Source organism: Pyrgilauda ruficollis, unplaced genomic scaffold (assembly GCF_017590135.1).
Source record: "Pyrgilauda ruficollis isolate IOZ18807 unplaced genomic scaffold, ASM1759013v1 scaffold464, whole genome shotgun sequence".
Lineage (NCBI taxonomy): Eukaryota > Metazoa > Chordata > Aves > Passeriformes > Passeridae > Pyrgilauda > Pyrgilauda ruficollis.
In genome coordinates, this window is record NW_024526200.1 from 16,115 (window position 1) to 27,455 (window position 11,341).

At 37.2% G+C, this 11,341-nt stretch overlaps 1 protein-coding gene across 1 annotated transcript; it reads left to right on the forward strand.

Annotated features, from left to right (window-relative positions):
- The first annotated feature begins 205 nt into the window (after positions 1-205).
- Positions 206-10,575, forward strand: LOC121359719 (putative calcium-activated potassium channel subunit beta). The gene is made up of 4 exons (XM_041478859.1): positions 206-351; positions 5,940-6,107; positions 7,539-7,734; positions 9,232-10,575. The coding sequence occupies exons 2-4, from the start codon at positions 5,971-5,973 to the stop codon at positions 9,499-9,501; spliced, it is 603 nt and encodes a 200-aa protein (XP_041334793.1). The 5' UTR covers positions 206-351; positions 5,940-5,970; the 3' UTR covers positions 9,502-10,575.
- Positions 10,576-11,341: the final 766 nt, after the last annotated feature.

An 11,341-nucleotide genomic window follows, 5' to 3' on the forward strand; every position in this document is an offset into this window, starting at 1 on the left:
AGAGTTGTACAAATGGAGTAGGCCCATAGTTTAACACAAATCCACCAGAATGCATCGTAAAGGAGCTCTAGCATATAAGAAAGCTCAGTCTTGGTATTGTGACTTCCTGGTTTCCAGCAATTAATTTCCAAAAGGACAGTGCTCTTTCATACCTTACCATTTATGGTTACAAAAGGCTTTGTAATAGGGGAATTAAGTTAGGAGTTCAGCCACAGCAAAGCAAACCCAGCGACATACAGGAAAGGAAAAAAAAATAAAAATATCCCTTTCAGCTCTGAGCTCCACTACTATCCCAAGTTTGTCATGTAACAGACTTTTTTCATCAGAGAAAGCAGCATTTCATCAAAAACTGTAAGTATATTTTTAAACAACTCTTTTTCCTTGGGAGCATGTGATAGCTTTGTGTTTTTAAAAGTACAGTGTTTTGGGAAGTAAAAGGCTTTCTATATCTGCAGCAGTATGGAGAACAGGGCAGATAACTTTTCTGTAGCATGCAGACTGAGTTCTCTTTTTTGTAACTTGATGCAATCTGATCATTCTTCACAACTGTTAGCAAAGGTAACAATAATATTTTCATAAATTAAGAGCCTGTAGCTCATATAAGACCATAGTTCTTATTCATTTTAATGGTAAATGCACTTTTGCTCTTCGAAGTTTCATGGCTTTGGGTTTTCAGCATTACTCTAGAGGTTGTGCTTACCTACCCCTAAGTTAGAGAGGAACCAGGTACACAAACTCTTGAAGGCTTCTCAAAAATCTGGTCTTAAACTGATTCCTTCTGTGCAGCCCTCTACAGCAGAGAATCAAAGGAAAAAGTGCTAAAGTACTCCAGAAAGATTTTAGAACAGCTGAACTAAGCAAGTAACTTCTGTCTTCTTTTTTCTTTTTTTAAGAAAAAAAAAGTTTAAAAGCTAATAGAATTAGTCCTAAACAACTGCATATGTTTTTAGACAATTAAAAGTCTAACTTCTTTAATTCACTCTAGTGGTACATCTGGTAAACAGTTCAGTAATAAAGCAAAATTGTACAGCATATTTCATAAGATAAACATTGTATCATGTTACACAGTCAAAATATTGCTGTTTGGGGTTTCCAACACAACTACATGAGAAACTTTTCTGTGCACTTTTCCATTGAGGCTCAGCATCACCTCATTCAGTATTTGTGGTCCCAGACACACAGAAAGCTTATTAAATAATGAAAAAACTGGTGTTCTCCATTCACAGCATTTCCCCAGTACCAGCAAGAAATGCCTGTAACTGCTAGAGACTGGGGAAGGGGAAAGAAAGTGCTAACAGAAATGCAGTTTTGACTACAGCCTGTTGTAAGTGGTGGGACAGCAGATGAGAAAATGATGAGTGTAGAATTGAAACAGGAAGGAAGAATCTAAGCAGTGTTGAAGTACCCATGGAAACACAGATAAGCAAGTGCCAATGATCAAACTAACTCTACCTAGAGAGAGTCCTAAGTATGTAAATATGAGTGCTGTTCCAGTAACATAACCACTACAGAGCTCATATTTATAAATCTAAAACTTTTGCCTACTGGTTCTCACAAAAAGCATTTGGGCCAATAAACTGTCCCCAAGTACTGTGCTCCTGTTACAAATCCAGCAAAGCTGGCAATTTTTATTTTGTCTATACAAGATGTTTTGAGAATAAAACAAGGTGGCTTAAGTTTGCATTTGACGGGGAAAACAAATGGCTGTTTTGCATGCAGAAGCAATACAGGCCAACAGGTACAGGCCTGTTTGAAAAGTTCTCATCACTTTAGAGGTGTAGATGACTTCCATCACTCTTCTTGGTATGATGCTGTATTAGAACATAATGTTCATCTGAAAGCAATACATAAATATTCACTAAAGTTTCACCATATAGTGTGGGATAAATCAGCTCAAAGAAAAACCAAACCAAAAAAACCACAACACTATCTCACTGTTAATATTTATTCCCAACTTAAATTCAGTAGAGGGATTTGGGATTTAGCAGCCTTTCTTCTGCAAGCGAGGTAAATTCATCAGTGCTACTCATACCTTACCCAAATTGAGAGCAGGTTAATAGGTTGAGAGAGAGGTCCCATCTGAGGTCACACCACTGGAAACTCCTGAAAAGATGAGATAGGAGGAGGAGGTAGAGATTTCCTGCCAAGTATCAAATATCTCTCTAATTAAAATAGGGGACTATTCAAAACCTGAGCGGATGGCATACCTAAAATCATCACTAGCAGCTATGAATGCAATTATTATACATTGAAAATGCACAGCAAATGTACTGTATAATTTACCTGGATTGAAGAAGATTAGGCAAAGGGAACATTATCAAAACATTTGCAGTTTATACATTCCTAATAGGTATGGAACCACCACATAAAATCTGCAGTACAAAAATACATTTACATTTTCTCTTGAAAGCTGGACTAGGCCTTGCTTTCTACACTTCAACATCTTCCAGTTCAATTTTACTCAGACTTCCTGGGTAAATCAAGTCTTCTGCAGTGTTTAATTTTAAAATATTTAATGGTTTTGTCAGAGGAAACACTAAACCAGCTATTTCAATGCTCCTTCTAATACACATAGACAGAGCAAGGAGACAAGATACTTATAATCAGAAAAAAAATTAACTGTTAAAACAATGAAGAAATTCCAAGTAAATATGTTTTTTTATATGTATGCAACCTTGCTTTGTCTGGAGAGCCAGAAAATTAAGTATTTTCAGCAGTAGTACATAGGAATGTTTATGTAAGAAAGAAAAAAAAAAAAAATGTGGGTTTCCTTTGCAGTCCTATGCTTCCTCTTAAATTCTTCTGTACATATATGAAATAGCGTTACAGGTTTTTCTGGTCTTCTACATTTGAAAGCAGAAAAAAATGCACCAGAAAACGTGTATTTCCATTTTAGGGATGACATTTACAGCTAATTTGCTACAGCAACACAACAATGATGTAAGCACCTCTGTTTTACACTGCCTGAAGACCTAGCTGGTTATTTTTTATGTCTATAAAAGCCCTCGGGGTGATATTTTTAGATTAATCTTTCTTGTTAACATTCTCTGCATAATGTACATGTCCTTATTCCCTTTGGGGTGAAGCAGTTATCTGAACTGGGTGAACACAGGCAAACAGCATCACTTAGCAGCCCTTGCAGAGAGCCAGGGTTAGGCAGTCTGTCTGGTGTGAGGATGGGGAACAACACTGCATTTAACCTCTGGGCCACTTAAGAAAAATTTCCTATTAACACATACAAGTTCCTTTTGTGTCTTAAAGAGATGGTCTGCTAGTTTTAGATTATTAGGAGGATGAGTTTAGTGGTACATCCACTGCATATGTGGCTGGCATTCAAGCAGACTTTTGAAGCAATTAGATTTCTTATTAATTCTTCAGTTAATAGTCCCACAGTTCTTGTATTCCATGTAACAAGGGGTTGATTAACCCACTGTTTCTCAGTGAAAAAGGGAGAGCTCTGTAAATATTATGGTCTATCAAAATTCAATATGTTAATAGCTCTAGGACACTAGAAGTTTTCCACAAGTCACAGTGGCAGTACCAGCCTTTCATTTTTTTCAATTTCTCACAGAAAATGAAAGATTAATCATTGTTACTGTATGTAAGAATTTCTTATTAATTACACAGGTTTTCACTCATCTATCATTATCTCCCCACCATGGTATAAGGACCTGCTACTCCAGTACCATTTGGTCTCAGGGCCTGTGCTCCAGGCCTGATAATGTTCCTTTATTCCACTTCCCTCTGACCAAGCTGCACACTATGTAAAGGAGAGCCAGTTTAATAACAATTGGTATTAAGGTACTGTGTTGCACAGTATTCTGATATTTTAAGTACTTTGGAATTCTTTAAGTTTTTTATTTCCCATTTTCCAAACTAAAAGAAATGATGTAAGGTTTCAAGGAACAGTCACTGACACTTACTGTGCAAGTTTCCTTGCTGCACACACCTCTCCACATAGTTACACGTGAATATGCAGGCACAGCACAAGTCTGCTGGGAGCATTTGATACCAGATGTTCTACCTATAGCCCCACTGACCAAGCAAAACACAGTACAACCTTACTTAAGGGCATTAGCTCACCTTCTGTATTAAACTCAAATAGCAGTAAACAAGGAAAGTTCATCTATGGCAATTCTCAAATTGAGATGCTTCTTACAGTGACAGTGAATTATATGTGATGATCAGAAAAACAACTCCTCTCAAAATGCTGTATGCAGAATTCACAGTGGATGTGGATGTTTTATTTAAAATGGACTTAAATATGAAAGTGGACACAATTCAGTATTCTAAAAATAACTCATTTAGTTTCTAGGGACGCCTGAAAACAGCCTTCCACTTTGATATCAAATACTACCAACTTCAAAATATATTCTTAAAATCTGCAACTAACCACAAGTTCTGCTAAATGACCAAAGGTGTTTTACTGTCCACAGATAAATATTTTTTTATTGCTAAGAGAACTAACATCCAGGTGTTATAGCAGTCTAAAAACAGCAGGATGTTAATTTTCAAATACCTTTTTCCTTTGGTCATTAAACAGTCAAAGTGAGGCACTTTTACCAGGGAAAACCAGAAATAGCAGGAAAGGAAAGAACATTCAGAATATATTTCCATTCATTCCTTTAAGAGCTGATGCTCATAGCTTTGAGGGCTATCTCATCTTTCACCAAATTCAGCATGGTCCCCTACTTGCAGTCACCACAGCTCTGCCAGCCTGTAGCAGCTGGAGAACATATGCTCACAGATAACCTGAAGAGCCTATTTGCTAGCTTTGGTTTGTACTTATCTTACACTGTATATAAATCTAAGTTTGAACACAGGCGGATTTTCGCAGGAGCTGTGCCATCCTGAAGGCCAGCCAGTAAGGATAAACACTAAAAAGTTGCACACACCTGAAACTAAAATCCTCAAAAAGCACTGCCTAAGGCTGTGCACAACAGAAAGGAAAACTAATTTGGCATGAATGTCTTTTTTTTTTTCTCCTTTTGCTCTGCTTTCCTCTCTTATCTCCAAAAAGCCCACACAAATCTTGCCAGTCTTGTAATTTCCATAAAAACAGCTTTTGCCATGTTTTCATGAAAAAACAAAACCCCACATACCAGCAATCACAGCTGTGAGAGCAGCAGATACTGGCGATGGGTTGAACTGGCAATGAAATTCTGGACTATTTCTATATGTCACTCCTAATTATTCAATGGCATATGGACTCATGGCAATAATTTTCAGGTTCTCTTCAACAAAACATTATGGGTCATTTATGGTGGATCATTTAAAATGCTTTTTGTCAAAGGAGTGGAGGGGCTAATGCCAGTCAGTTCTGAGCTCAGGTTCAGACAGCTCTGCCCAAGAGTTAGTTCCCCATAGTTACACCAACACTCCTCGGACAGCAGATTTGGAGCACCTCTGAATTGACAAGGCCAAGCAAACATGTAGAAATCAGAAATCTCAAATGCTAAATTTTTAACTATTTCAGTTCTTTTGAAATAAGACAACACCATTTCAAACTACTCCAGAAGAAAAGGCATACTGTAAAAAGGTTTCTACTCTGGGAAGGTTTTCCCTTCATGCAGCCTTTAGCCTAACTCTAACTTCAGAGAAGCAGCAACATAAAACAGACTGAATTAGGTCTGAGGACAACTAGAATGTTAACAGAATTCTCCCCAGAAGTTACCAGGTTTTCCTACCTAGTCTCCTGGCTTACACACACACACACACGCACACTTCTTAAGGTACTACACCATAAATTTAAAAAGTAAAAGAAGAGTCTAGTGATAACAAAAAACACAGCAAGTTTGGTTGGATTTTTTTGAGTTCTAAGTTTTTGCAAAAATGGGGCTGTTCTGCCACCGATTATATTATGTTTCAGAAACTTATTACATAACTACAATAACTGTCATATTTTACCTTTCTTTTCTGTGTTTTATTTTACACCAAAGAGAGGTTGTTCAAGTTTCACAGCTCTAAATCATGCTGGGAAAGAAGTTGGTGACTGCACAAAAGCGAGGGGAGACAAGAGCCCTCTGCCTGGGACTGGGAATGGTTGCATGCTCCATGATGATGTACTTTTTTATTGGGATCACCATTGTGCCATTTTACACTAAGAGGTAATAAGAGCCATTTGTTTATGAAACAAAGCTATTCTTTTTCCTGTTAGCATCATATACAATAATTAAAACAGTGATAAAATATACATAAGTACATTGTACAATAGACAAAGTGCTCTCAAAGAGCTCATAAGGATTTAAAACAGAAGAGGAAAAAAGTGTGGCAAGAATTCATCAGGCACAAGTGAACACAAAAAAGAGGAAATTATTCTCCTCAGGGCTAAACAAAACAGACTAAATCAAGACATTTGCTGTAGAATCAAAAAGCCAGCCATGCTTATTAAAGCTTGACAATGAAAAGCCAAGTCTTACATAAATAGAAACAGTTTAGAAAGGCTCTTTCATGGGCAGGAGAGAGTCTTGTTTAATAAAACCTGAGCAACACAAGTCAAGGTAAAATTGTTCACTCAAGAATCTGTATCTTCTGAATTAACCATCATAAGAAACAAGCACCTTCAACAATCCAGGCTACCACACCAAATATTACAGAACGTAATGAACACTGAAGGAGTGACGAATGCCCATCCTTTTATTTAATTTTGTGAGTTCTGCCTACACATATAAAATCAATTTGCAAATTATCAAAGTAACAAGACAAGGAGTGCAGCTCACTTGTTTATGTTTCAAGATTATGACAGAGAAAGCAAGGACATCCACCTCATTCTTCTTGATAGAGCACCTTTAATTTAAAAACTATTTGAAATACATTCTCTTTAAAACAGAGTATTTCACATATTAATTTTTCTGCCTCCAGATTACATTACAAAAGATGGATGTATGTATCAAGAGTAGTTTCACATGAACTGGAGTGAGACTGTTTCTCAACTTTCTTGGACACCAAAGTGTACTTCTGTGAGCAAAACTTAATGTGTTACCAATAACAGAAAAGTAACTTTTGAGAAAAATAGATAAGCAACAGTAAAAATTAACTTTTTCCAGAAAAAAACCTGCTACTTATTTATGTAAGAGGCCCATGTAATAAAGAAAAAGAGAAGTGGGGAAAACAGATCTGAGTTCTGAGGCTTATTGAATGAAATCAGTCAACATATTTCTGAGACATGAAGTGTACTGCATTGCAGGTATTTTCTACCAAATTTTAAAATCCATAGCAATATTTCTTTCTTGAATAACATGAAGCTGGTTACAGATGGGGAGGTCAGAATCTAACTGAAAACCACAGAATGCATAAAAAACAACAGCAAAAACAGCAAAAACAGCAAAAACAGCAAAAACGCTTTACTGAACTTACTCACTACGGCAGCCCTTTTGCAGGTGCAGCCACAGATTCAGGGAGGGTACAGTTCATCACAGCAGGATGAAGCAGCTATGAACTTCAGCCAAGCCAGCACGCACAGATGTATTTTAACATGCAACTTGCAACAGATGCTTCTGATGAGCTTCAAAGGAATACTTTTTGTTTTGTTTTTGTAGTGTTTGGACAACAGAAACTGTGTGCAAGGTACTCAAAGCCAACATCAAGGACAAAGTTTTCTGTCCAAACAGCAAAGGCTCAGAGGATGAGGAAATCTTTCCTTATCCCTGTCTACAGGTGTGGGTTAATCTGACAGCCTCAGGACAGGAGGTTATGCTCTACCAGACTGAAGATACATTGGAAAGAAATCCTAAGGTACTTGCAACACAAATTGCATACTCATTCTTTGCTACTATCTACCACCTTTGAGGAGAAGGGCTGATAGTTTTTAAACCAAGCAGCACAGTAATAGCAGGAGTCACTCATCTTTTACATGTTAATGTCTGGGCTTGAACCAAGGCAATTTTAAAACATTCCAGAAATTATAGGTTTTTTATTTTCTTTTAAATATTACATTAAATATTAAGTTAATACTTTTAAAGGAATTACACCAACACGAATATACAACACCTATGAACATTTTAAAATATGTAAGTCTCCCAGTTGAAGACCCATTGTAACAAATGGTTTATAAGCTGTGGCTTGCTCAGTTCCTTGTTGAATTAGCACATGAGAGACATTAAGTTTAGAACCATCCAAAGTAAGAGCACAAATCCCAATTTTACTTGTTTTTTAGGTGTATATTATGAAGCAGGGAATAAAGGAGAAAATTGCAAAATGATGCACATTTTAGACAGAAAGAAGAAACAAATTAGTAAAAATTCAGATCTTGGATGCCCGAGACTGAACTACTTTCAGAATTCAGAAGAAACATGCTCAGATTAAAAGTGCAAAACATTTATATAGATTAGAGCTTCCCACAGTGCAAACCTAATAGCATAAAACACTTCAGCTGAAGAGAATTTTTCTAGCTAATGCCTGTCTTTGTAATGACTGTCTCAGGGAAAGCTACATGCAATGAAGGAGCAAATAGAAATTACCGACCATAGATGGAAACAAGAGCCTTGTTCACTGCAAGGGAAGGCAACTTCTTGATGTCCTATCTACTGGCATTAATGCAAGTAAAATTTTCAGGTCAGGAACCATCCCTGCTTTTGCCTTGGCCAGGTTCCAGTACATTCAAGCATTATTACATACACAAAACAGTACTGAAGAAAAAAATGTTTATGAACAACAACAACAAAAAACAACAAAAAATTACTGCTTCAAAGCCTATTTCCACTGAAAACTAAATAACTCTGAATTATTACTACAAGTCAAAATAGTTTTGTTTAACAAAGACAAGTAGGAAGCCTCCAACAGCCATGCTTGTATTTTTCTACTAGTTACAACCAGAGGTGTGCAGTGAAACAACTTCATTCTTGCGCACACTGACAAGCCGGTGTGAATTTCTGCACAACACTTTCCCACTGTGACAGTGCCTAGAAGCTGTGTTAGGAACTGGAGTCTGGCACTGTAATAAAGAAGTGACAGTGTCAAAGACTGCAGGGGTTTTTTGAGCGTGTATGTTATTGGTTTCCAACAATGTAACTCCAGTCTGTAAATCTGCAGACTGGGGGCATAGACATACTGATGGAAACAGGGAAGAGTGGCATGGCAAATGGACATAATGAAACCAAGACAATCTCCAGGGATGCCAAACCACAGAAGGTTTTGTCAGTACTAGCATGATTTTTTCACTCAATCTGACTTAACTAAAAACATTTTATTGGAGTATTTGTCATAATGAATCACCTTGATTTCTTATTTCAGTGCTCATATGTCCCAGACAAGTTGGAGAACTCTAAAGAAGTTAAAGCACGAATAGAAACAATTGCAAGCAATTTCAAAAAATACCAGACTTTCCCGTGTTACTATGACCCAGGAGGAACACAGACCAACGCCATTTTAAGCAGACTTTATCCTGCAAAAGGTCTCCTCTTTGCTTTCCTCTGGCCTACACTCATGTTTACTGGTGGATGTCTGATTATTGTTCTGGTAAAAATTAGTCAGTATGTTTCTGTTCTTTCTGCTTGGCAGTAAAAATACACATCTAGCATAGATTGTTGAGATTATTGGAATATATTAAGACACATTTGTTCTGCCTGTCTTATTGGCATTTTGTGACTCTTAATATACCAGGTGTTGATTCAAGGGCAGGCATTCCAAAAAATTGAACAGCAACCTCTATGGATGGCAATCCATTACACAAGGATAAAATATAAAACTGATTCCCAGGAATGCCTGAAAATACCTCATAAGCACACAGACTTAGGTACTCTCTATTGTTTCCTTGGGCTTTAGGAGGTAGAACTGCTTTACAAAGCTACAATTCACATTTACTACTAAACTCTTCTTCCATGTTTTAGATGGGGTGCTAATTTTCTGTCTGGTTGAAATCAGTTGGTGCCACATCCATATACATTATCACTGGCAGACACACCCTTTATACCCTTATACACCAATACGGTATGTTCTCAAGGCATACTCATCTGTTGAGAAAAGTAGCTTTGTTATGGTGCAAAAAGGTGTATTTTTTATTATGGATCTCTTTGTTTTTGGGAAAGGGTAGGGAGAAAGCCCCTTAAACAAAAATACATATACACAGACTTTACAAAATTTGCACTGTAATTATCTGACACCTATTGTATATAAAGAAATATATGGTTAAATTACAGGGTATAGTAAAGAAGACTATACTAAAAGTATGTTTTTCTATTTAACTCAAATCTTAGCCTTGCCTTATTTGAGACAAGTGTGCCACTCAAGGAAGGCTACCTGGTGCTGCCATTTGCATAGATTATAAAACCGATACGAAAAAGGAAGTTATGATATAAAGAATGTAGTGTCCTGGTTCCAGACAAGACAGGTTTAATTTTTGCAGGAGCCAGGAGGGGGCATGGCCAGGATCCAGAGGTTATTCTGTAGCACCTCACCTCATTTTTTGGGAAATGGCTGCCTGCCAGCTCAGTTAGCACAGCAGAGGGAATGGTCAGATATTGTCAGGGGTGAGAACTCGGGTGCAAACCATTTCTTGTACACTCTTTTATTAGTATTGTTGCTGATACTGTTCATTGTCTTTTCCTTGCTGTTCCCAGTAAATTGTTCTTATCGCAACCCATGGTCTTTGCCTTTTGTGCCTCTAGTTCTTCTCTCCAGATCATCAAAGTGGGGAAGAGGAGAGGGGAGCGAGCAAGCAGCTCATGGTTTGCAGTGTTTCCGACTGAGGAATACCATTCTTAAACCACAACAAGTAAAATACATCTGTGATGTCTTAATAAATACAGCAAGCCAAAGTAACGGCAGAAGTTTACATGCCTAGCACCAAGACATTTCACATAAGAGAGACATTTGTTTCCAGAGCTGAGACTTCTAGGAATGCTCTGATGCACAAAGAGAGATATTCTCTGTTATCTGAAAAGAACTGTTTCTCTCAACCAAATTTCAAATTGCCATTGGACACAGGTGGAACATGAGATACTTCCTGCCTACTGTATTTGACTGTTATCTGGGACAAAACTGGTACAAGCTTTTTCACCACACAGTTGAACCAGTAAGAGCTATCATTCACAGGGAAGTTTCAGGGCTTAGATACAAATTTAATTACATTACAGTTTAATTATTTTCATTAATGTGGTACAATTCTGTATTATTTATTGTAAGAAAGGCTGACATATTAACCCAATACATGAATTCTCCAACATTACTAACAAAACCATGTCAGAGTTTGCTTTTCACTGTGATCAGCAAATGAAAGGAAGTGACTGCTAAATTTTTTTTAAAAGCTAACTCCCAAAAATTAATATAGGAGAACTATATCCACAAGGAGGAAAGTACATCCTCACACCATACTTTTGTGACATGCATCAGAAGTTGTGTGTAT